Below are 26717 nucleotides of genomic sequence, written 5' to 3'. Positions count from 1 at the left end.
GGTATGGTTTTACATTAACTGTGACAGTGAGGCCAATATTTTCAAAGTTAATTCTTATATTAACTGTAATATGGGGAGTGACCACAATACAAAACAGTGATCTTTAGGAAGTGTGCATGAACTAGCAGAGTTACTACATAGTTTTATTTATGTGACCCTGTCCAAACTCTTGTTATGACATGTTTAAAATTTATATAGCTAGGTCTGTGGGATGTTCACCCGGTCTAATTATTCTGCAAGCCACCTTCATGTATTTGAGCACAGTACGAACAATACATTACAGTGTTGTCAATCAGTATTTGTACCTTGGTGGGCATACAGGATTACACTAGTGATGGTTACCTTCCAGAGATCAATCCTGGGGCCCAAGAGTTGTCAATGTGCCCTTTTAAAAATAAATAAATTTTTTTGGGGGGGTCTGTATTAGTAACCTTAGTTTCAACATTACATTTTTTTCTCACATGAAATCAGAAGTATATTTTAAAACTCTTACCACCAAGCCTGCCGGAATGCAGCCCTTTCTATACATCTTATTCTCTTGGTCCTTCGGTATTTGTTATAATAATGTCTATCAAACAAAATGTTTTCTTTAGTTGACTCAAATGGAAGTATTCTTCCCACTTTTTCATGACCATGATGACATCACTGGAAGTGCCATGATTGCTAGTTGCCATTCGTCCTGTAGGACGCTGTGGAGATGTAGTTAACTCCCTGACTCTAAGGGCAGGTCTACACTACAGTAGGGATCGATGCTCTGAGTTTGATCCACTGGCGGTCGATTTAGCGGGTCTAGTAAAGACCCGTCAAATCGACTGCAGATCGCTCTCCAGTCGATCCCTGTACTCTACTCCTGACGAGAAGAGTAAGGTACGTCGACAGGAGATTTTCTCCCACCAACCCCTCGCGATGTAGACCCCGCGATAATTCGACCTAAGGTATGTCGACTCCAGCTACGTTATTCACGTAGCTGGAGTTGCGTAGCATAGGTCAACTTACTGTGGTAGTGTAAACATAGCCTTACAGAGACAGAAAATAGTTGCAGAGACTGAGGCTATGGCTACACCAGAGCTTGCAGCTGCGCAGCTGTAAGCTGTCTAGTGTAGCCACTCTAAGCAGATAGGAGAGAGCTCTTCCATCGACTTAATTAATCCACCCCCAGGGACCAACATAGCGCTGTCCACACTGGCGCTTAGGTTGGCGTAACTTATGTCGCTCAGGGAGGTGGCTTATTCACACCCCTGAGCAACATAAGTTATACCTGCATAAGTGGTAGTGTATACATAGCCTGAGACAAAATATAAAGCCGCATTAGATTACAGCAGCATCAATACTAAGTTTACTTCTACAATATATTACTTGTTAAATATGCTATCCAAACCTCCTGCCTTTCTGCCATCAATGAAAACTCACAAGCCTGATCTTCAGGTTATATAGCTGCCTTAAGAGTTACGCCATGCTAATATTTTCCTAAAGAATGTGTAACATTTTTTTGTTGGAGGAGGATAACATTCACTACAGTTTGGAAAGAAAATTTTATATGGGTATAGGATGGAATGAAGCAGCTTCTCCACACAAGACCATCTCCTGGTAATGATTCAAAAAGGGAAAGTTATACTGGTAGTTGATCACTTGCTTTCCTTATCAGGAAAAAGACGAATGGGATAGGACAATTCATTACTTAATTGTTGTTGTTCTAACCTGTATAAACTGGTTTTTATTTCCTTCAGTAATCCTATGATTAATATGAAATATTGAGTCACTAATTTGTCTCTTTCGACAAACAAAAAATAATCATATAGCAGCACTTTGATAATCATACAGGAGAAATTTAATGTTAGAATTCTTAATGCAAGATTAACTCTTTTGACATACAGTTTTGTTTTGGCTCACTGTAATGGAAATGAAGTTTACATTGTATATAAATTCTTTAGCAGCTACCTTGAATGCGGTTTTATCTAGTGATGGTTTATTTGTATTGCAGTTACACTCAAAAACCCCAATCAGGGTTAGTATTCCATTGCAAAATTGTGCAAACAAAGGTAGACACAGTCCCTGTCCTGAAGACCATTAATAATATAATTAATAATAATAATTTATTATTATTCATTTATTAAATTGTTACAGTAATACATGGTCCAAGTACATCATAAAAAGGCCTCCAAGAATTTACCTTATTTTCTAATCTACATTAGCTATTTTTTTATTGTTGCTTACACATAGCCAAGGAAGTATATTTTAGGTACTATATTAGATTCTTGTCCAGTTTCCAGCTTAGTACAATACTATTTCTCATTCAAGAACAGAATAATTGCAACAAAATTATGCTGACTGTTTCACGATAAAGATTCTATCTAGTGTTTTTCTAGTGTGACTTGCTTATTTTTTTGCATTTTGTTACTTTATTTTGGAGATTTAGCAAACTGGCTTTTGGCAGGTGAAAGACTTTTTGAAGCCAGAAGCCATTTGAAAATCTCTTGGCATCAGCTACAATGAATTATTTGTGTACATCAATTAAAAAGCTTAAGAAGCTGCTTCATGATTATTATTTTTCTATTTTAAACCGTTTTATATTTATGTACATATAGAAGTGGTGCGCTCAGGTGAAGACTACATGCATAGGTGCCGGGGGTGCTGCCGTGCCCCCTGGCTTGAAGTGGTTTCCATTATACATAGGGTTTACAGTTTGGTTCAATGGCTCTCAGCACCCCCACTATAAAAATTGTTTCAGCAACCCTGACAACATCTATGGTCTTGATAACTATTAAATACACTTCTTTACTTTGGCAGCCATTGAATGAACCACAAATCATGGAACAATTTGTTTATTTTTCACCTTTTGACATCTTGTGCCCTGTAATCCTTGTAATATTCCAGTTGATTGCGCACAGCTGCCTCTCTCTCTCCCTCCCATTAGTGAAAGCTTGGATCCAGTAACTTCCTTTTTATTTTCACCCACCTGGAGACTCATTCTTCTAGCTGCTTTCTGGACTTCCACCAGCTAAGCAGTGGGTCTTCAGATCACTGAGTGAAGGTGTTCTGAGGGCAGTGATATTTGGAAACAAGTGGGGCTTGGGAGTTGCAGACAGAGAAGAGGTTTGTGAACTGGTTCCTTATTTCATTTCTTATACAGAAAAGCTATTTTTGGAAATGCTTAGAGTGTTTAAAATGTTAAGGTGTACATTTTAAATCATTTTTTGAAAAAGTTTTCTGAAGAGTTTGTCAACTGTGGCATGAACAAAAAGACAAGTGTGCTATAACATTTTTATTGAAATTTATTTGAGGTGCCGTGCAAATTCACTTGAGGCTGAACCACTCATGGGTACTGGAATCCCCTATTTAAGCCAGAATCTTTTATTCCCATCCAAGAAAAACTCTATTAACAGACCACATCATCATGGAATCTACATTTATGGATTACCCAAAGGATATAATAATAAAATAAAAACTGGTAGCACAGTACCACTAAATATAAAAGTAATTAAGCACTTTGCAAGAGTTTCTACACAGCCACAGATGAAAAACCTGTTCATTTGTTTATTGAGGTAGAGTGTTTAGCTTGTGCATATTATTCCTGTGTTTTTCCCACCATCAGTTTTTAAGAGATGGGATTTTTTAATTTTCACGCGGAAAACTTCCAAGGACAGGGAATGGAGGATTTGGTTTATTATTATATCAAACTGGAACATATATAACAGAGCAGCACTCCTTAAATATTGCATTGTGGTGTCACAGCGACCAGACACAACTCTAAATTAGTGGACCCCTTAATCTAGTGACAAGACTCTCTGCATCCTGTACGTAGCCACAATTGGGGCTAAAAGGGACTTGTGTTCTGTAGGCAGGAGCTGTGACTGATGAATCAATGGACAATTTTCTTTGTCCACATGCATAAGTTTGCTAAACTACTTCCATGTGACAGTTGCTTTTGCTTGTCTGTCTTGTGACTTGAACCTGGGTTTCAAGTCAAGAGTGCTGTCAGCAGGCCCAGCTGACAGCAGTAATATTTCCATCATTATTTCCTGTCAATGTATGCTCGGTTGAGGTAAACAATAAAAACCATGCACCTTAACAATTAAGCAAATGTACAATTACATGATGATGACCACCCAGCAGCATGAAATGCGGATGTGAAACTTATTAGCTAATCAGTCCAAGGAATAAAAAAGTTCGTTTCACCTTTGCAGAAACATATCATCAACCTTCCCCAAAACCCTGCCTAGTTTTGTTTGTAGGCGTGCAACCCAAGAAGACAGAATGTTAGTAATTAAATACAACTGTTAGCTGAGCAGCACTCTTCGTCTCAAGGGAAGGACTTTTAGAATTTGTGCTGACAAGTTGAATTGCAACTGTCAACAGATATTTCCTGAAGAAGGCCTGTAGGTTTAATACACTTATTCTGTGCTTTCTTCTTTTTAGTGTGTTTGTGTATACACTCACATATGTGATTTAGTCCTTTCTTTTGTTTTGTGTTGTGGCCATGGTTCATTTAGGTGACAATAAAAGACATAAAAACACCAAAATGTTGTATGACCTTATCAAGTATATAACAATGTATATATGTATAACAATGTAAATGTATAACAAATGTTTTCACTTCCCCTTTTGTATACATAATTCACCATATACCTAATTATCCCAAGTACAACAGGAAGGCTTTTGTTTAATTCTGTTGTCAGCTGTGTTAGTATGAAGAGCATTCCTTAGATTAATCCTTGTTCTCAGAAATTTTAACATAGTTAAATCAATATAGAAAATAACATTAATCAAAAGGTTAATTTCACTTTTAAGACAAAGTCTGAAATGTGTGGTAAGAATTTATTAGCATTTACTAGAGTTACAATGTTTAGCTTATGGACTAATGAAAATATATTGAAAGAAGGCAGTTACCCACTACATACTAGCAAGTTAGTTTCATAACCACCTTAGTGAAATCTAGGTTAATTTTCTTTATTGACTGTCATGATTTTTTTTTTCAAAAAAATTAGTTACAATTGAACAGCATACATGATTAAATAGCCTCAAATCATCCGTTAACTTGTCAACATCCAGGTCTTGCATGTCTAAAACTGATATAAATTAAGTGTGTATGAATTAAAATGAATTCTTAACACAGTGATGCTCAGACCACAGTGGTTCAGGAACCAAATTAGGGATCAACATTACCCAAAAGAGCCACAGTAGTGTGAATTCATTGTTACATTTATGATAATACTATTCATATTTAAACAGTATGACGGGAAATATTTAGTTCATATATCTAGATAATTCTCACAGCAGATAAATTAAAAACTTGATAACTTAATTGGTTAATAACACAGTAAAAGCATCCTGATTGGTTGTTAATTAAATCACACATTGTTTTAATATTATGTGCTGCAAAGAGCCGCAGGAGACATGTCAAAGAGCCACTTGCGACTCATGAGCCAGTCTGAGTATCACTGTCTTAACATATAATTAAACAGCCAGGATAAAATGGTTGAGTCTAAAAATTTTAATTTACTTAGGTTGTTATAACTTTCTGTGGACTGTCCTCCAAATTTGAAATGTTTGGTTTTCCTACCTGTTGTCATGAAAGATGCTGATGAACAGATAAGGAAACCAGCAAAAGAGGGCTCTTTTGTTATAACTGTTTCACGTGCAAATCTGTGATACAGAGAATAGCGGATGGAGGGGGAGAATTTGTATTCTTACTTCTCTAATAGTTCTTTGCCACTCTTAAAGCAGTTGTATGTTGTCGTCTTATAATACACAAAAGTCTTTTCAAAATAAAAAACAGTATTTCTTGCCTGTGAGATGTTTTTTTCTTTTCTTGGCACAAGGTGTGGATAATCACACTTCTAAATAGTGACAGAGCCTCAAATGACTTTACACAGGCTATCCCAAGCCAGTACAAGTTGCAGTTTTATACCACACCGCCATTTGCCCCATTTTCTTTAGAAAGATTATTGTACAAATTTTGTTTTTCTTATTTTATACTTCCGTTGTTCCACTTTATCACTGTAGCTGTAAATTTGGTTTGCACTAGTAACCATGAGTTACATGCTCTGATTCTGCGACATGACATTTGAAGAGTAGCTTATTATGCAAGTAATCCCATTGATTTTCATGGTTGCAGAAATAAAGAAGTTATGTAAAGGTTGTCATGACTACATAATGTAGGTAATCTAAATACATTTTAACAAATGTATTATTTGGTAGGTCTAAATTGTGGCAGGAATTTTCATTTTAACATATACTTTCATGGGTAGTTTCCTTATCAATAAGAGAGGTTCTTCTGGCTAAATTATGTCCTCAATGACGCTTGTTGTGCTGATACATTCCGTGTATTAAAATGTTAATAGTATAATATTATGCATATCAGTGATTTAAGGCCTGAATTTGAGACATGTCAAGCTGCAAATTGTGTGAGCCTCTCACAAAGGAGTTTTTGGTCTTGTACCAGCTAGGTAGGCAAGCTGACCATGAACGGCTGCTGAGTTTTGACAATTAACTTTTCTATTACATGATATGCTCAGTAATTCATAGTATATATATCCTTGTCTCCCCTGTATTCCATGATTCTGCAGTCACATAATTAGCCATGAAATTTACTCCTTGCTGCAGAATTGTTCATTAGAATGTCAGCTTTAATTAAAATACTATTTCTAGCCCTTATGGTTGTGGAGATCATCTTGAACATGTGGAGAGAGTGTAAACTGATGCTATTACATCTCTTTGAAAGTGCAGTGGCTGAACCGCTACATTCATCTTACACAGAGGCTTGAAGACTCCACAATTCTGTGGCTGCAGGATTTGGCTCTTTTCTAAGATCCACAATTCTGTTATTTGGAGCTGGTCTGACCCAGTATGGCCATTCTTAGTTTCAAATTAATTGAAACTGGTGTGATTATGTAGTGTTGTTTTGACAAAATTTGCTGAATTTTGCAGAATTTTTACTTTTTTGGCATAGAATGCCCCCAGGAGTAAAGTGTGCTGAAATTAAACCTAGGAACTGAATTTTCAGGAACCAGAAGAATGGGTTGGATAATCAAGTTTCATCTTCTTTAATTGTGAAGAAATAGCCTTACACAAAAGATGATCAGTATGTACTCTAAAAATGTGTTGACAAAATAATAAACTCAGTCAGAAGTAAAATCTGGTACTTGGAAGACCTTTGTAGCAACTTGCTTCAGAAATAAGAACTACTTTTCTTGAGGGGTTAAGCACAGTAGCTATTCAGCTGTGTAGGAGGGAGCATATTAGTCATACTGTTAGTACTGAAGCATGAATGCTCTGAAATATGAGCAGCTGCAGTCTTGATGCTGCTACATTTGTGTATCTCATTTTTTGTGAGGTACCAGAATTTGAAGCATAAGCTGTTAGCAAGATGTAGTAGAAAAAGTCTATTTGTTCTAGTCAGGATGGTGAAGGTTTATCGCACTGTTCAGTGAAGAGTGATGTCATGTGAAGTGCCACTCCTTTTTGTTTAACTAATGTTGCTGCACACATGCATGCGTGACTCAGTACTTTATGAACTGGGTACCTGTCAAATTTGGACATAATTTTCTGTATTTAAAGACACTGACAGGTTTGATGAGAATTAAGCTACCTTTATTATTACATTTTTTCCCACCAATGTGTTCTTTGCGAGTTCTTAAAACAAGAAACAAAACAAAAAACTACTAACCTAAAATATTTTGTTCTTCAAGTTAACAGCAAAGGAGTCGTATAGGTAATTGGCAATCCAGTTGGACTTCAAATAAATTAACTATAGCATTATTTTTATTAATAATTAGAATTGCAGTAAAACTATAGGTTCCTAGCCAGGATCTGGGTCTCACTATGGTATATGTTGTACACACGCATAGGAAGACAGTCTTTTCCCAGAAGAGTTTTAACATCTTTACCTGTTGTCAGATATGGCCTTTTGCCTGATGGATCAGACAGTCCTTCTGTATACTTACTGTATTGCTTCTTCATTTGTTGTTCTTGAAAAAGTTATACATCAATCCCAGAACACAAATGATCAAACTAACATTGACTGTGCCTTTAAGTAATATAATATTGGTTACTATTAAGGAATGCATTTCTATAACTATTAGAAAGTGGATAGACTTATTGATAACAGCTGCTAATCAGCATCTACACAGCTGGTATTAATCTTTGGATACATTCTGTTGCTATAAAGTGCAAATTTCAGAAGTTATGCTTTCAAATCTAATATGATGGTGGTTTTTCTTAACATCTTGAGTCCAGTGAATAATTATTTTAATTAAATTGAATAACAGGCAATTTAATATTTGATATTTCATATTCAATATGTAACAGACTTCAATTTCAAGCTTCTAGGGGTTATTAATAATTTTGTTCTGAATTATGAAAAATATTGATAGTTCCCTCTTTTATGCCTATGATGGCAATATTTATTTTAATAATGAAATATATCTGTTTAAAGTATATATTTTTGATGTTTCAAAAATGTGCTTTTTCTTTTTCTCTCCTCAGATCTGTCCAAGAATAGATTAACTGATGTTCCTATGGAGCTGTGCCATTTTGTGTCACTGGAAACACTAAATTTATACCACAATTGTATTAAAATTATTCCAGATGCCATAGTGAATTTACAAATGCTGACTTACTTAAATTTGAGGTAAGTTAACTTTACTGTTTTTTCTGTATGTTGTCACTTATGATGGCTCTTTTTCTCTCTGTTTTCCGTGCATCTCTTCGGAAACATCACCGGCTATGTTGCTCATTTTATTAGCTTCCATAAAGCAGAAGCCAATTGCTAGTAGGATTTTTCTGTCCTCTGTTAATTATGTATATGAATACATCATAGGCTAAAATAAAAATAAGCTCTTACAGAAGATATGAAGAAGCATCGATTCTGCTTTGAATGATGGTCCCTGCACATATTCCACATGTGGCTGTGCAGGTGCGCCATGTGCCTGAGTCCAGAAGCGTTTCTTAGCGGTGTCTATTGACCTGCACATACGTTGTGCATCCACTCATGCTCCCAGCCGAGGATATAATAGGTAGTGCAGGTTGATGCCTCTCAAGTTCCCTCTTATCGCCACATAAGAATGGCCATACTGGGTCAGACCAAAGGTCTGTCCAGACCAGTATCCTGTCTGCCAGCAGAGGCCAATGCTAGGTGCCCCAGAGGGAGTGAACCTAACAGGTAATGATCAAGTTTGTATTGATGACTACTGGCTGAGTTTTTTAGGTTAGATGAAATTAGACGAAGGTTTCTAACCATCAGAGGAGTGAAGTCTTGGAATAGACTTCCAAAGGAAGCAGTGGGGGCAAAAGACCTATCTGACTTGATAAGTTTATGGAGGAGATGGTATGATGGGATAACATGATTTTGACAATTAATTGATCTTTAACTATTCATGGTAAATAGGCCCAATGGCCTGTGATGGGATGCTAGATGGGGTAGGATCTGAGTTACTACAGAGAATTCTTTCCTGGGTATCTGGCTGGTGAATCTTGCCCACATGCTCAGGGTTTAGCTGATGGCCATATTTGGGGTCAGGAAGGAATTTTCCTCCAGGGCAGATTGGAAGAGGCCCTGGAGGTTTTTCGCCTTCCTCTGTAGCATGGGGCCCGGGTCACTTGCTGGAGGATTCTCTGCTCCTTGAAGTCTTTAAACCACGATTTGAGGACTTCAATAGCTCAGACATAGGTGAGAGGTTTTTCTCAGGAGTGGGTGGGTGAGATTCTGTGGCCTGCCTTGTGCAGGAGGTCAGACTAGATGATCATAATGGTCCCTTCTGACCTTAATATCTATGAATCTATAAGTGATCTCTCTCCTGCTATCCATCTCTGCCCTCTGACAGACAGAGGCTAGGAACACCATTCCTTACCCATCCTGGCTAATAGCCATTAATGGACTTAATCTCCATGGATTTATCTAGGTCTCTTTTAAACCCTTTTATAGTCCTAGCCTTCACAACCTCCTCAGGGAAGAAGTTCCACAGGTTGACTATGCTCTGTGTGAAGAAGAACTTCCTTTTATTTGTTTTAAACCTGCTGCCCATTAATTTCATTTGGTGGCCCCTAATTGTTATGTTATGGGAACAAGTAAATAACTTTTCCTTATTCACTTTCTCCACACCACTCATGATTTTATATACCTTTATCACATCCCCCCTTTGTTTCCTTTTTCCAAGCTGAAAAGTCCTAGTCTCTTCAATCTCTCGTCATACGGGACCCATTCCAAACCACTAATCATTTTAGTTGCCCTTCTCTGAAGCTTTTCTAATGCCAGTATATCTTTTTGGAGATGAGGAGACCACATCTGTATGCAGTATTCAAGATGTGGGCGTACCATGGATTTATATAAGGGCAATAAGATATTCTCCATCTTATTCTCTATCCCCTTTTTTAATGATTCCTAACATCCTGTTCGCTTTTTTGACTGCCGCTGCACACCATGTGGACGTCTTCAGAGAACTATTCACGATGACTCCCAGGATTTCTTTCCTGATTAGTTGTAGCTAAATTAGTTGTATGTGTAGTTGTGGTTATTTTTTTCCAATGTGCATTACTTTACATTTCCCCACATTAAATTTCATTTGCCATTTTGTTGCCTAATCACTTAGTTTTGTGAAATCTTTTTGAAGTTCTTCACATTCTGCTTTGGTCTTAACTATCTTGAGCAGTTTAGTATTGTCTCAAACTTTGCCGCCTCACTGTTAACCCACTGTTAACATGGCCTGAGTCAGAACCCCTGTTCCTTTGTGCTCTTAGTTTTCTATGGGAGTAGTGTAGCTTTCATTCAGTGCATATAGTTGTAAATAGGGGTATCTGCGTCAATGAGGAGAAGTCAGTGTTGATGCCTACACAGGAGATCAACTGTACTGGAGTGTGGCTTGACTCTGTCATGCGAAAGCCTTTCTCCCGGAAGACCACTTCACAATGCTGACAGTCCTCCTCGAAGATGTGCATCACAGACCACAATCCACCGCTGTCTCTCCCTCCTTGGACGTATGGCAGCCTGCACCTACATGACACCACACGCACATCTCCATATGCATTGTTTTCAAACTTAGCTCCTTTCCAACCAAGATCCTATGGGTGCCAGGGTCATCGTTCCCCAGACTGTGCTGGCCTTCCTCAGACGGTAGTCCAATCTTTCCCAGATTATGATTGATATTCCCTTCGCCCCTCCCACACTGCAGGCCACCATCACAGTGGATGCCTCCCTCACAGGGTGGGGAGCCAACTTACACCAACACACAGGTCAGGGTGTGTGGTCACCACAGGAAGCCAGGATGTACATAAATGTGCTGGAACTGTGGGCAGACTGGTTAGCGTTCCAGGCCTTCCTCCCACTTGTTTAGGCCCTCCATGTCCAAATGTTCTCCGACAACATTGTGGCAGTGGAATACATCAACAAGCAGGGCGGTGCCAGGTCTCCTTCCTTCTGCTAGTTGGTCCAGCTTTGGAACTGGTGCATCAAGAACGATGTGATGCTTCAAGCCACACATCTACCCGGAACCCAGAATTCCATAGCCAACATGTTCAGCAGGACACTCTATCTCAGTCACAAGTGGGAGCTACACGATGCCATGTTCCAGTACTTCTTTGCAAAGTGAGGCACTCCCCTATGGGACCTCTTTGCCACTCCCAAGAATTGAAAGCTGCCCTGCTATTGTTCTGGGGAGCAACAGAGGACAGCTCTCAGGGTGACACTCTCCCCCTCCACGGCTTTCCCTTCCTATGACAGGTGCTATGCAAGGTTCGACAGGACAGAGCCATTGTCATACTTGTAGCCCCATTCTGGCCCCATCAGTTCTGGTTCACAGACCTCCTCACTCTCCACCTGCACACCACTTTGCCTCTGTACACTCCCTGATTTACTCACACAAGAGTGCGGGAATATTCATCATCCCCGTCTGGGCTCTCTTCACCTCACATCTTGATTTTTGGATGGGTGTCAAAGATAGACTGCCCATGCGACAGATCCTTACCCAAAGCAGGAGAGACTCCACCAGAGCCTGCTACCAACCTAAATGGAAATGCTTCACAATATGGGCCCGCTACCCCCATCATTCACTAAACATGGTGTCTATTCCAGTTGTCCTCGATGACTGTCTAGCCCTCAGTTCTGTACGAGTGCACCTGGCACCATTTAGTGCCTTTGTTGCTCCTGTGGACGCACCTTGGTCTTTATGCACCCCACCGCTATTCTCCTCATGAAGCGTTTACTTAACACCTTTCCACCAGTACTCAAGCCCATACCCCTATTGGACCTTAATCTCGTTCTCGCCATCCTCAGGAAGCCATGCTTTGAATCGCTGGCAACATGCTCCCTCTGCCACCTCCCAATGAAAGTGACATTCTTGGTAGCCATTACCTCAACCAGATGGGTCAGTAAACTAGCGGCCATGATGGTGGACCCCACCTACCTGATATTCCACAGGGACAAAGTGTCCTTATGGTTCCAATCCAAATTCCTCCTAAAAGTGGTGTCAGAATTTCACTTAAATCAGAGCATCCATCTGCTGATTTTCCGCTTCAAACCACATGCTTCCCCCACTGACAGAGCTTTTCACTCCTTTGACATCTGCCATGCATCGGCATTCTACCTACGCAGGACTCAACCCTTTTGCACATCACCAAAGCTATATGTCCATTGCCGAGCGGTCAAAGGGTCAAGCCCTTTCACACCAATGCATCTCCAAATGAGTGTCGGGGTGCATCTGCAAAAGCTACAACCAATCCAACACGCTCCCATCTGATAGTGTCACAGCATACTCTACACGAGCACAAGCCGCCACATCAGCCTCACTAGTGGAGGTGTCCTGGCAAGATATCTACTGTGCTGCAATGTGGCGCACTGTCCACACTTTCACAACGCACTGCGCCATCATGCAAGCGGAAGCTATAGATGCCACCGTAGGCAAAGCTTTACTGCAGACTGCACTTCCACTGGCATCCTTGCACCTACCTCCATGCTGATCACTGCTTGTGAGTCATCCATATGTGGAATACACCTAGGGACCATCACTCAAAGAAGAGGAGGAGGTTACTTACCTGGACCTGGAGGTTCTTTGTGATGTGTGGTCCTTATCTTTATTCCACTACCCGCCTTCCATCCCCTCTGCTTCAGACTGGATTCCACAACAGTAAGAACGAGACTGGAGAAATGTCGACCCACACTACCTATTAGCCTCTCGGCTAGGAGCATGAGGGGATGCACTATGCACATGTTGGTCAATGGACACTGCTAAGAAACACTTCTGGATTCATGTGCATTGCACGTATGCGCACCCATGTGTGGAATACACACAGGGACCACACATCTCAAAGAATCTCCAGTCACAGGTAAGTAATCTCTTTTCTACCTGATATTGTCTAATCAAATCTTGATAGCTAATTACAGCAACAATCCATTGATCTTTTCTCCTAAGTTTTATTATGACAGTAATAAACTTCACATGGCTCACATTGCTGATTTTGTAGTCACAAAAATTTATATATGGCAAATGCACTTTTTAAATTTTAATTTAAACTTAGCATTAAATATCTTATTGGCACCTACAGCATATATAGTCTTCCTTAGAAAACAACTGCATTAAATACTGTGAAGTTCACCATTTTCAGAAAAGTGTGAAGTTCTGTGCATTCATGTCTAAAACACTAAAGTTTGGAAAAAGTACCTACAATACTTGTGTAATTATCCTGCATTTATGCAAATGCTTTGTGGATATACCAGATATTTAGCTTTTGAAAAGACTTTAATCAGAATAATTGATACCAAATTTATTCTAGTTCTACAGCATTAAAAATAGAAAGCATTCTGAAATAATGCTAAATAAATAATGTATTAATACTTATCACTTTATGTATTCAGAGTGAGTTAGAGATATAAATCCTCACAATACTCCTGAGTGGTAAAATAGGGCCAAATAAGGTATTTGGGAAAAGTATGTAAGTGTAATTGTTTTAAAGTTAACTAGACAGTTGGATAATGAAAATGGCTTGAGAAAAACCACTTGTCCTGTAGGAGTAAGCATTTTGCTCTTTTAAGTCACTGAAACCTTTCTAAGAGGGAAAGTAGGATGAAAGGAGCAGAAGGGTATTGGAGAAAAGAAGTAGAGTGGCCTGAAGTCATTTCTTGTAGACAGATGTTAGCAGTGAAACAGATTGGCACAGGTGCTGCTTCTCTTCTCTTCTGTTAAAGGAGGGAGGGAGGAGCAGAGAATTTGGAGCCCTTGCCTTTTCCCCCAGAGGTGAGAGTGAACAGAGTGTCCCACATGGAGAAAAAATATTGATTAAAATGGGGGTGAAGGGTATGTTAGAAGTTATCTTTATTTGGAGACAAGGTGAGGGTAGATTTGTTGCTGAGGAGGTAAAGATATAACACTCTCCTATAGTTATATTAAATAGGTGTGACTTTGCAGTGTGTGAGGCCTTACGGGGCTTGGTGGTGTGAGCGTTTTTCACCAAGGCTGCCAGACGTAGTCTTCAGGCTTGCAAGTATTAAGGACCGTTTTCAAGCTCTGGTCATATTCTTACTGAACAGTAGTTTTGGTGGCTGTCAGGGCTCTTAGTTTGGGCAGTTATCCAGAACATGAGTAATGTGTTTTTAAAATACTGTCGCTCCTGTTAGAAATGATCACCTGTAGTTTGTAATGGTGCTACAGTTAGTTATAGTTTTAGATATATCCATAATTGTTTATTTGTATTACATTTGTATTTATTTGTAGCAGCTAGAATCCCAAGTCATGGACCAGGGCCCCATTGTGCTAGTCAATGTACATTACAAACACAGAACAAAAAGACAGTGCCTGCCTCCAAAGGCCTACAATCTAAGTATAAGACAAGGGGCAAGAGATAGATGTACACAGATGGGCGAGTACCAGAAATCAGTGAGACAGTATTGGTCAGCATGATAGGTAGCAGTCTCAAGAAATATAAAGTTTACATAATACATTTTGTAATTGCATCTAGTAATTATAGTGAGATCACATAGCATTGATAGTGCAATTTGTGTGATTTGTACATGTTGCCACAAATTCAGGACAGCAGTTACGGAACCAAACAGTAGTGTTCAAATTGTTATTTAATGACCCAACAAGCAGAGTGGCAGTGAATTATGTAACTATAAACAAAAATAAAATGCATCAAATTTCTTATTAGGCAATGTAAAATTCCCCTCAGTTTAATTGCCTTTTGAAGCCAGTTCCTCTATCATTTGGGTATAGTCTGCCTCCTTATTAGCCAGACTCATTAAAATTCTGTAGGAGAGAGAAAAAAAACATTTGACTGTCACAAACATATTGATCCTGGCAGGAAAAGCAATATGATTTTCAGACCATATTTCTCTTTCTAGCTTTAATAGTTATAAGTATCTTCTGGTGCCAGTGGAGAAGAGGACTGTACTCTGCATAGAACGTCCAGGAGGCTAGACTTAGATTTTGGATGTCTGTTGTCAAATTTTGTTTCATTTCAAGATTTTCACATTGCACAAATACTCCAAATTTTTATTCATATACTGTTCTTGGGATGCAACATCCCACATCTCTCTGAATGGGTGATCTCTGAATTTTGTCAGAGTTAAAAATTATCCACTGCTATAGGTTTACTTCCTGATTTCATTTTTTTCTGTAGCAGATCCACTGAACAGTGTGATTTTACTTTAAATGCTAGATTTTCTTTACTCTCGAGTGGTAAAATTAGTATCTTAAAATGTTGGATCCATCTACTGAGCATGAGAGTAAATTAGTATGCTGTTTTTTTGCTCCAAAAGCATGCAAATCCAGTTCTATTTTACTGGTTGAAAAAACTATTGGGCTGAAAGAAAGTACATTATTGTGTTCTCTGAGATAGTGATCAAAAGGCATATATGTATTATATGTAAAATCCTACAGATATCGGGCAGTGTCTGCTTCCTTATTCATTGATGTCATGTGTTGTAACCACTTGGGACCAAAAAAAACCTGAGGTGAAGATGATTGTTTGTGTTACGTAAATAGTGCAACACTGTGGCGGAAGGAAGGGAAGATCTTGTTGGGTTATCAGTATTGCCAACCTGAAGAGATCAAAAATCAGAAGTTAGATCCTCCAAAATCATGAGATTTCCCCCCCCCCCACCTCCAAACTGAGATTTTTTTTTAAAAGAAAGATGATACTGTTTTTGGGTCTCTCTTGATTTTTGATTTTTTAACTCTCCCTACCTATCCCCTGTGTATGTGAGAGAGAAAGAGGGAGAGAGATGATGCATTGCCCACTCTCCCAAATTTATTGAATATGGTGACTTTGGCTCCTGCTGCAGGTCTCTCAACCTCATAACTGTCTGTCCTTTGCCCTCCAATTAATTCTGTCCCCCTTGGCCTCCAAATCAATCCTGTCCCCTCAGTTTCCACATCTGCCTGTCACACCAATTCTGTCTGTCTCCCAACCTACCTGTCAGTTTTGTCCCTTTCCCCCATGTCCGCCTCTGCTGCTACAGCTCTTGGGGTGTTCTTCAATCCCCTTTCAGGCAGGGGGTGGGTATTGCAGCCAAGGAAAAAGAGGAAAGGGATGAGGAGCTGTCTCCATTGTGAAGGGAGGAGGAGTGAGGGGCACTCTGCTCTCTCCTCACCTGTGAGAACAGCGAGCTTAGCTGGTCTGGCTGCGGGTTTGCCTTGTATAAGATACTGCAGATATGCATATATAATTTAAATAATGTGGGTTACAAGATCATATTATTTTGGGAACCACTAGCACTAGAAAAAATGACTATAAATCATTGGAAGTCTTGAATTCTCAATTTTTCAGTAGAGTAGAGCCCTCGTTAGTTTACAAAATATCATGCTTTGAATTGCTACTGAGTTCTCAAATGTGGTCTATAATGGCTTGTATTTTTGCCTAATACCCTGCGCCAATTTGCTGTTGCAACTCATTGATTCAGATAGCACAGAATTCCCCAAGATTAACTATCAGTCTGCAGGACACTTTCCAGCGGATCCCAGTATGGCCCATAAACAAGATGTACTTGATATTCTTTCTTGTCTGCAAGGTCCAGAGATCCATCAATGACCTCTCATTCTGAAAATAGCTACAGAAGCAGAACTAGACCTTTAAGTCAGTGATTGGGGAAGTCATGACATGACTGAAGAACCCACCAGGTTTTTGTGCTGTCTCCATAGTGGCGGGAAGATTTATTGGAATTCCTGATGGAGAGCAAAAGTGTTCTTTAAAAAAAGATTTTGGCCATAAATTTGTTTCTGTAGCCGTGTTTCTGATCCTCCCCTGCATAGGGATTTAAGGGTCCAGTTCCCCTTTACTGTTGAGACACCATTACAGGGGTCCCTGCCAGTGTGCCGGGAACAGGTCAAAAAGAAGGGTGAAGCATGAATGTATGCTGTCTGCTGCACCCCACTTGTGGAGTGCCTGAATTGGAGATCTCTGTGTATTCTGCAACCAGGAGTCCTGTATACCTCAGCAGATCCAGGTCGGGCAGGGACCTTCATGGAGTTGGTCTCCTGAGCTTGGATCAGCAAATCCAGACCATCAGGAAATTGGGTCAGTAGAACCACTCCTGCTCCCTAAAAGGTGGGTGGGGAGGAAGGGGAAAGGTTTATACTCCATTTTTCCCTCTGATTAAGAAGAAATCATGAGGTGGCAGTGCTGTGCTGGACCTGAAGCATCTCCAGTTCCTGAGAGAGCCCAGATTCAAGATAGAAACACTACCACCAGGGTGAACTTCAATCAGCAAGGGGAAATTAAATTATTACTTACTTGAAAGATGTGTACCTTCACATCCCTAGAATTTCACTGCAAATTTCTCTATTTTACCTTTTGGATCCCAGCACTTCGGATACATTTTGTTGCCATTTAGCCTTGCCATCTCCTCTTCCCCAAAGTATTTACAAAGTTACCCATTGTCCTGGTAGCTGCCCTCAGGCAGGAAGTGGGGTGGGGATTCAACTCTGTCCATTCCTTGGTGTTCTGATAAGGGCTCTGTCCAAAGACAAATTGGTACAAAGCACTTCAAGGGTAATCGGGAACCTAGAGGACCAAAGTTTCATTCTAAATTGGAAAAAAGAGAAAATTAGACCCCACACTGCAGATAGCTCACCTAGGGTTGGAAATTGACACACATTCCCACAGATTGATTGATTGTTTCTCAAGAGACAGAAAAAATGGCAGATGGCCAGCAGCCTCTGAAATATCCCAGAGGCTACTGGCCATCTGCCACTCCCTGATGTAATTATTGGGGATGGTCATGTCATATGTAGACACAGCAATGAGCCCGAGTGCATCTGAGACCTCTCTAGTCGTTGCTGCTATCCCGATCTCCTACACCAGTTCATCCTATTAGGAGAATCCAATTGTTTCAGAGTCTAAAAACCTCTTTTAAGGTGATGGCTCAACACTCATAATTTCAAGAAGTGATTTCCTTTACCTGAGTTGGACAAGAATAGTGCTTACCACTGATACCCAACTCAGAGGATGGGGAGCTCACATGAAGATGAATTTAGTACCAGGCACTTGACGGAGCAAGAGTAAAAGCAGTCTATTGTTTTACTGTAGTGCTTAGAAGCCCCAGCCATGGACCAGGAGCCCACTGTGCTAGGCACTGTAAAAACTAAACTATGGTTAGATCTCAGAGCAATTCACTATAGACTCAGGAGCCTCTCTTCATGGGTAAACAATGCCCACATCCTAATCATGATTGACAACACCAATGCAGTGTTCTACATCAACAAACAGGGTGGTATAAGGTCACCAACCCTAAAAAAGGAAGCCCACCTTCTGATGTTCTGTGCAAAGGGAAACTCTCATCTCTTTTTGCTCTACATATTCAAGGCAGAAAAAAAACATTATGGCAAACTGGCTGGGCAGGGAACAGCTAGATCACATGAAGTGGAGTCTTCATCTAGAAGTGTTTTAGTTACTAATGGTTAAATTTGGGGTCCTGCTGGTAGACCTGTTTGCATCACACTTGAAGTGCAACATCCCACTTCCTTTTCCTCCTGAAAGGGTGAGCCATTTCTTCCATTTGACCCAAGAAAGAAGCTCTGGCATATATTGTATGTTCAGAGAGCCCACTTGATCTTTATCTGTCACATACAGGTTTTTCACAAGTGTAATGTTCTATTCCTTTTCTACCATCCAGCATTTAAAGGAAAGAACCTCAAAATCTTCCATTTCAGGGTGGTTGAGATGGTACATACATGAAGCATGCAAGTCAAAGAGCCTCTCCCTCAAGCGGCCTCAAAGCCCACTTACTAAGAGCAGCAGGAGCCTCCAGATCTGCAGGGTAGACACCTGGTTATTCAAACCTTTTCAACATTTTACTAGGAAGAAGCTGGCTTTGATAGCAGGTTGCTTGCAGAATTAGAGAAGGAACGTAAAACCTTGTATATAGTTCTGCTAGATTGAATCTTCCTTGAGACAAACTGCTATAAAAATCCCATTGGTCAATAGGTTTGTGGACCTTGTATATGAAAGAAAATAGGAACATTTATTTATTCCTTTCTCTGAGTTAAAGTCCACAGATCTGACCCTCCCTTGTTTGAAGCATTTATTTGACCAGTAGGATAAAAATTCCTGCTAGGTTCATTCAAATTTTGTTCAATAAAGTTATTCTGTGCAATAGAAATTCATTGTTTATTGCTATAGAGTGTATTTATTAACAAGTTTTAGTCCACATGGGGGATTATCCTTTTCTAAGGAAGCTGTGTTAGCTGGTATGTTAGCCCTCCCTTATCAGTGACTGACAGGTCTGATTCTGCCTATGTAGCTGCATGCAGGCTGAAAGGCGGTTGGACCTTATAACTCAGAGAAAGGAAATATTTGTTTAATCAAAATAAATTTTCCTGTTCCATATACTGGCTCCACTGATGGAACAGAGCCTCTTCTGTTTGGTGTGTCTATGCACCCTTCCTTGTTTCTGCACTTTCAGCAATAATGAGGGTATAGTTTACCATCCATAATTTAATGGTGCTGTGATGAAAGTAAACTCTGCTTCCCATTCTGACTTTCCTATTATATATCCTATTCTACCAACCTCTTGCTCTACTCACTGTTATTAAATAATTGAGGGCAAATTCTCTAAGGTCATTTTGTAGTCACAGGAACCTGGCAAATTAAGTTTAAAATTTTAATTACACAATTTGACCCTTATACTTTTTTCCCCCGTGTTGCTGAGTAGTTTTCTTGTCCTTGAGCTGTACGATTACTGGAACTGAAATTTGGCCCTGTTGTCCTAACTCCAGATATATTTTATCATATATATTTTCTATTTGTTCTTTATTTTAATTAATCACTCTCACCATTAATGAGTGCTCTGAAATATTAAATTTTAGGCAGTCCTTACTGGACATGAATATCATATATTCAACTCCAGTTTGAAGAGGGAATTGAGGATATTTTATAGGAAGAAATTAATTGTGGTTCCTAAGTATCATTTCAAGGTGCTAATAAAAAGAGTGAGGAGATGGAGAACTGACAGAAATAAGATTGTTGTTGCCATTGTTGCCATGGTGATGTTATACATGTGCTCTACATTTATTATTAGGTATTTGTGCTTTCAGCCTCTCAATGATTTAGTGTAAAGCAAATGAATTTGTTTATTTGTATTCTGGGTAGCTATTATGGGAAAATAGTCTTTGGTTGGAACAGTGCAAATATAGTACAGATGTACGTAGTCAAAACTGCATTATACTCTCCTCCCAATAGATTTTCTTCAGGGCAGTGATATGCCTTTGCTATATTCTTCTTGTCTTTATTCTTAGCCTTTCCAAAACTGCTTTTTTTTTTTTGGTCTGCTTTTTTATTTTGTGTTGCTGGTGTATGGTAATTTTGTTGGATCTGTGTTCATTTGAAATCAAGCTTAGAAATCTCAGCCAAAGTTGCTTTCTGTATACCTTTCAGTTTAAGATGTGGCTCTGGATATAAAAGAATTATAGTCATTCTTTCAGAACACTGACACTCTGGAGACAGTTGGATTTAGGCATCATAATTTCATAAGAATAATTGTCTTCTGCTTTAAAGCATAGGATTAGATTCTGATTATGGCTACTACGGACTTTCTGTGTGATCTTGAGCATCCCACTTAACATCTATGTCTGTTTCCTGACCTGTACAAAGGGGATAAAAGTATTTACCTATCTTCACAGGGTTTTTTTTTAAACTAAAATATTTGTAAAGTATCTTGAAATTTTTGGATACAAGACTTTGTAGAAATATAAATAATGATTTTAATATACAGCTTTTGGAGCAGATGTCAAGATTCAGAATTGGATAAAAGAAGCTGTGGAGACAAATGTGAGAGATCCATGTGGGAATTTGGGACATTTAATGCAATTATAAATGAAATCTGTCTTGGGTTCTCAAAATACAGTCATGCATAAATTGTTCATTCTTTAGAGGCTTGAACAGTGACATATATTGAGAGGGTGACTAAAATAGCTTTTAAGAGGGTGTGAATGTAAATTAAAGTTAATGGTAGTTGGTACAGGATTTTAACCTGTAAAGAAAAGAAAGCCAGGTGTTTTGAATATGAAAAATCTTCAGCTTCTTGGAAAACCAAAAGTTGAGAAGCAAACAACTCTGTAGATTTTTGTGGCATACCTCGTAGGAACTTTACCCGAGAAAAAACTCTAAACCACAATGTAAATTAGCATTTTTACTTAGTGCTAACTAAGAGTCATGTCTCCTCCTCCTGTCACTCCCAACTTCCAGACTTCCCCCAACATCTCTAAAATAGCTGAGGAGGGACGGGAATTGAATCTGCCCAGGTGTCCCTGTCTAAATATGATTCCTTTTTATTCTCTGTGCCAATCCACCACCACTGCGCTATCTACCAGCAGGACAGTTATTTTACGATGAAGAAGGAAATGTGTTCCCTCTAAGAGCTTTGTTATTTCCTAAATTAACTTTTTGTAAATTTATTTCTAATGATCTTTCTCAGTGAATTTCTCAAGTTTCCATGTGATATATTTCAGAGTAGCAGCCGTGTTAGTCTGTATCCGCAAAAAGAAAAGGAGTACTTGTGGCACCTTAGAGACTAACCAGTTTTTTTGAGCATAAACTTTTGTGAGCTACAGCTCACTTCATCGGATGCATCCGATGAAGTGAGCTGTAGCTCACGAAAGCTTATGCTCAAATAAATTGGTTAGTCTCTAAGGTGCCACAAGTACTCCTTTTCTTCATGTGATATAGAAATCAGTGAAATGGGGAACAGTGAGCAGCCTTACTCTAGTCTAGTCACAACTTGTTTTCCAGCACCAGATTCATTATATTGCTGTCCTCTTCCCTAGCCTCTTTTCATCGGCCATTTGTTAGTACTGACCAGCTACAGACCTCTTGGGCAGATGTGGTTAGAACAAATTGGGTATGGCTCCTACTGCCTAAAAGAAGTGAATGCTAGATGATTTGTGCCAATGTTCAGACTTAACATATCCCTTTCAAGAAAAAGTTAATAATGATTGACCACCGGTTGAAATAAAATCACTGTGTTCACCACAAAAGAGTGCTTGCTGCTTTTACTCTGGGAAAGCATGTTTTGTCATCTTTTTTCCAACAACAGGAGCCTTCGTTGACTCTTGATTTATGGTTTTATATTTAAAAATCTATAAAGTCATATCTAAAGTTAAACAATAACCCACTGCAGGTGCATATGTGCATTCTGGGTGAAGCTTACGTAAGCTAGAGAATTAATGAGCATTTGCGGGAGAGAATTTAACTTGTGACATACAGGACCAGACCCAGGGCTATAATTCTACATGCCATCAGATAGATAGATAGATACATGCCACCAGATAGATCAGCAGCCAGAGCTTGGAAATCATGTGGTAGAAATAATGGGCACAATTATTAAGGGCTTCATAACAACCCCCACCTCCACCCCACACGCTCTTTTTAAAATGCATGGTGGGTCAAGGTTGAGAGCAAGCAACTACTTAAAATGAAAACTGAACCTGCATTGGTGAATGTGCTGGCCCACCACAACATTTGTTAAAAAACGTATCTTTTGAAATGATGTTGGTTTATTGGGTTAATGCACTAGCCTTGTTCTTAAGCATTACTGGGTTTAAATCCTTGTTTATGATTTTAATTTAAATGATTTCAGTGGTTTTCTCTTGATCAATAGTGCAAAATTGTTCAATTTGAAGTACAACACAATATATTACATACAATACAATATGATGCCAGTCCTTACTCCTTACGCTTGAAGGGCACTGGATACTAATTTGAAAATGAGATGTACCAAGGGATGATGTAAAGTTGGAGGGGGGGGGGGTGGAGAAATCCCTTAACCATTTTTTTGTTGTTAGTAAGGTATTTTGAGTTTATAAGCCTCTTAACAATTTATTATTTTCCAGTTTAACAAAATTAAAATGTATGTCTATGGCTTGGTCGGCTCAGAACAGACCAAAGAGTATTTTCTCTCTGACTGGCAAAATTACTAGCAGTATGGGAACAAAATAAGAATCGCTTTTCTCTCTTTGTGGCTCTTCCTTCACTGTAACCCAGCTCTCTGTTGGAATACCACCCTGCTGCTGGAAAGATGCAGGAGGATGACCCATGTGGCCCATTTGCACGTCATCTTCTTTGCATCACTGAACATGCAAAGAAGTAAAAAAAAAAGTTCCAGAGAACCCTAAAATTAAAAAAAGAACTTCAAAAAGTATGTTTCCTGTAGCAGCTTTCCACCCTTTGCTGCTATGGTACATTGTATTCATATTGTGAGAACTCCTGCTATTGGGACAGCCCTGGCTTCCTCCAGAGCAGTGGTTCTGAACCTATTTACCATTGTGGGCCGCATCCAATACTACCTGTATGGCCCTGAGGATGTCACGTGGGCTGCAGCTCTGTGCTGATTGGGCCGCAGGTTGAGAACCACTGCTCCAGAGATAGCACTTGGCAGGCACTCTTCAGAACTCAGTCAGAAGAAAGGAAAAAAACAGCTTACCCGATGGAACAGTCCCTCCAGCTAAAGCAGTAGTGAGAGGATGAACCATAATGGAAGCAGAGGTCAGATTGCATGTGGGGAAAAATGTCGTGAGCTCTATTCACAACATGAGTTCTCTCCAAATGATATGCTGCTCACGGTAGACTGCAGAGGTTCAAAATATGATCATGCATTCTCTGGTCTCCTTGAACTCAGCTCCTTCTCAGAGGATTCTGAATATACCATGGGCTCTGCTAGACCCCTTATGATTGGCTTACCTGCAGTGAGACTTCTGTGTCTGTGAGGCTTTGGCTCTTTCTTGATAATGGGAGGAAGTGTCAGTACTCTCCCAAACCCAGTCATTTGTGGTGACAAAATGGGCTGTCATAATAGATTATGCAGCTCTTCATAATATGATCCTCCCTCACCACCGTATGTGCTTTGAAGATCAGTGAAATGTTAACAATATTGACATTTAAAATGTTATCATTGGGCACCTTAGTTAGCATCCTTTGAAATGAATGAGGTAGGTCACACTTCGAAAACTATTGTTCCAAGTTTTGCAAACATTTGCAAAAGTGACTGTTTCAGTTCATGTCTTTGAGGCTGTCTCAGCAAGGTAGCAGCTAGAGTTGTTTTATTTATTTAAAATGAAAGCCTAGATTCTGGAGGACAAAAAAGCATAAAAGATGCGCTGATGCACTTCACTGCTGATCAGCTCAATCTGAGCCCCAGGTGGAAGGGAGTGAAGGTTCCTAACCCTCTGCTCTTTTCTCTGCTCTGCTTATGTGAGTAAATGAATATTGTTTAGTGTGCCAATCTTTTGTTCTCCACCAAGGAAAAGTCCCAAAGAAGTGTTACCCCAATTGTTTTTCTTTTTATGATTTTCCAGAGTATTGGGTTTATTCCTTTGATAAACCATTCAGTTACAGCCAACTATATAATGCTGCAGCCCCTACTCCTCTCTTCTTATCTAGATTGCTCAGTTCTTCCTTCGCAGGAAGAAAAAGCCTGGATTTACCTGCTGAGAAATGTTTGTTCTGCAATGCAGTTTGGAAGCTTAGTGGAGAAGATAGACTCAAAAGGTCTTCCAGAATTTCTGCTTAAAGGACAAGAAAAGGGGTTCTCATTGTTCACTCTTTAGCTCTCAGGGCTATGGAAACAGCCTGTCCCACCTGGGATCCTAAATCGGCATTCTAGTTCTACAGGCTCCCAGAGTAATTTTCTGATAAGTGGCTTTCTTCCATAAGGTGAACTTAACTCTTTTCTGTTTGACCTCCTAAAAACCTAATGCTTCTTTTAGGGGTCCCCTGTAGAAATAAGTTTACAAGGAACTATCAAGAAAAGTTTTAATTTGTTGCCTACTGCTGTTAGGTTTTCAGATCAGCCATATCTGCTCAAATAGTCTGAAATGCATCAGGATCCAGAATTCTCTGCTTTTTCACATTAAGAAAGTTTGAAGGAATTTCTGAATTAGTCTGTAGGAACTAACAGTTGTAATATGAGTTGGGTGTCTTCTGTGTGTGTGTAGCTGCTAATTTAGCAACTTTTGCAGAGCATTGTGGATCAGGCTGTTAGGAAGGAACATTCCCTCCTTGCCTGGTGTGTTACCCCTGTTGTGTGTATGGGGGTCTTTTTTGGAGAATTTTGAGGCATTACTTCTAACAGTTCAGATATCCAGGTAACTCTGCTTCTTACATCATCTCATGCCAAGAACCCTGAACTTTTCACTTCAGGAATGCATTGTGATTGCTCACCCCTTGACTGAAAGAGTTGGCCTGTTGAATTCTTAACAAAGATGTCCAATTATTTTTAAGCAAAAAAAGAAAGAAACCACAAACCCTTTCAGCTCATATTTATACACCAGAAAGAAACGAAGATGAGCACAAGACCTTTAAAAAAAAATTTGGGGGGTTACTTTTAAAATTTCTCTGTGGGAACAGAGTCTTTACAAAGGTTGATTTACTGTTTTTCCATTTTAAAGGATTCAGATGGCCTTGAAGCTTCCTGATATGCCACTGTGCTTAAAGAGTTGTATACAAGAATCACAGCAGCAGTGTCCTTCCTGATCAGGATCAGAGAATATGCCGACTGGGCTGTAGTTTCTTCCTTGACAGATAGAGGTGAAGCCTCATTAGATAAACTGTGCTGGGCTGCCACCTTGATCAGGCATTGGTGACTGCTGCATTTGGCTGAGAAAGGTTTGGAGATAGCCCTCCTTTGAGATTTCTCTTTTAAGGGAAGAAATTATTGGGATCATAGTTGGTGTCTTCCCAGTCAGATTAACCTCTGCATTCTGAGAGTCCCATCAGATACTGTTGTTTAGAACACTGTTCTCTATTCTGATCAAAGTCACAGAAAAACAAACTAACAGTTAACTCTATGTGTGACTGAGCTGATTAATACACCAACTCAGCCTGATGGACATTATCCTATGAGGTTTAGAAAAAGGAAGTTCCTCTTAGGGATGAGGAATGCAGGCTAACCTTCATTCTTTCACATAAAGATTGTCTCAAACTGGGGAGCAAAGAATGCGCAAAGGAGGAACAATGAAGGGGAAACTTTTCAAGGATGGAAGAATGATAGATTTGTGATTGAATCACAGGATTGGGAATCAGGAGACTTGAAGTATGTGCTCCAGCTCTGCCACAGACTTCCTGCATGGCCTTGGACAAGTAATTTAATTTCTTGTCCCTTAGTTTTCCAATCTGCAAAATAATTGTGATAACACATCCCTAACTCACAGGGAACTTTAATATATGTGAGATGTTCAGATAATGTGGCGATGTGTTATAGTAAAGTTCATTAATAAATGTTTGATTTGGTTGGTTGCCATCTT

The 26717-nt window shown here is 39.5% G+C and overlaps 1 protein-coding gene across 8 annotated transcripts in view; it reads left to right on the top strand.

Annotated features, from left to right (window-relative positions):
* LRCH1 (leucine rich repeats and calponin homology domain containing 1) overlaps nucleotides 1–26717 on the top strand; it is a 237738-nt gene that overhangs the window by 109145 nt on the left and 101876 nt on the right. For all 8 annotated transcript variants that reach the window (XR_013345476.1, XR_013345473.1, XR_013345475.1 and 5 more), the window contains exon 2: nucleotides 8485–8629. Coding sequence is in view for 3 of the 8 variants with exons in the window: in XM_077811513.1 (XP_077667639.1) it covers nucleotides 8485–8629 (145 nt within the window). In the remaining 5 variants the exon portion in view is untranslated. The remainder of the gene's footprint in view (nucleotides 1–8484; nucleotides 8630–26717) is intronic.

This window comes from Eretmochelys imbricata, chromosome 1, assembly GCF_965152235.1.
Source record: "Eretmochelys imbricata isolate rEreImb1 chromosome 1, rEreImb1.hap1, whole genome shotgun sequence".
Taxonomy (NCBI): Eukaryota; Metazoa; Chordata; order Testudines; family Cheloniidae; genus Eretmochelys; species Eretmochelys imbricata.
This window is presented reverse-complemented; position numbering and strand designations above follow the sequence as displayed.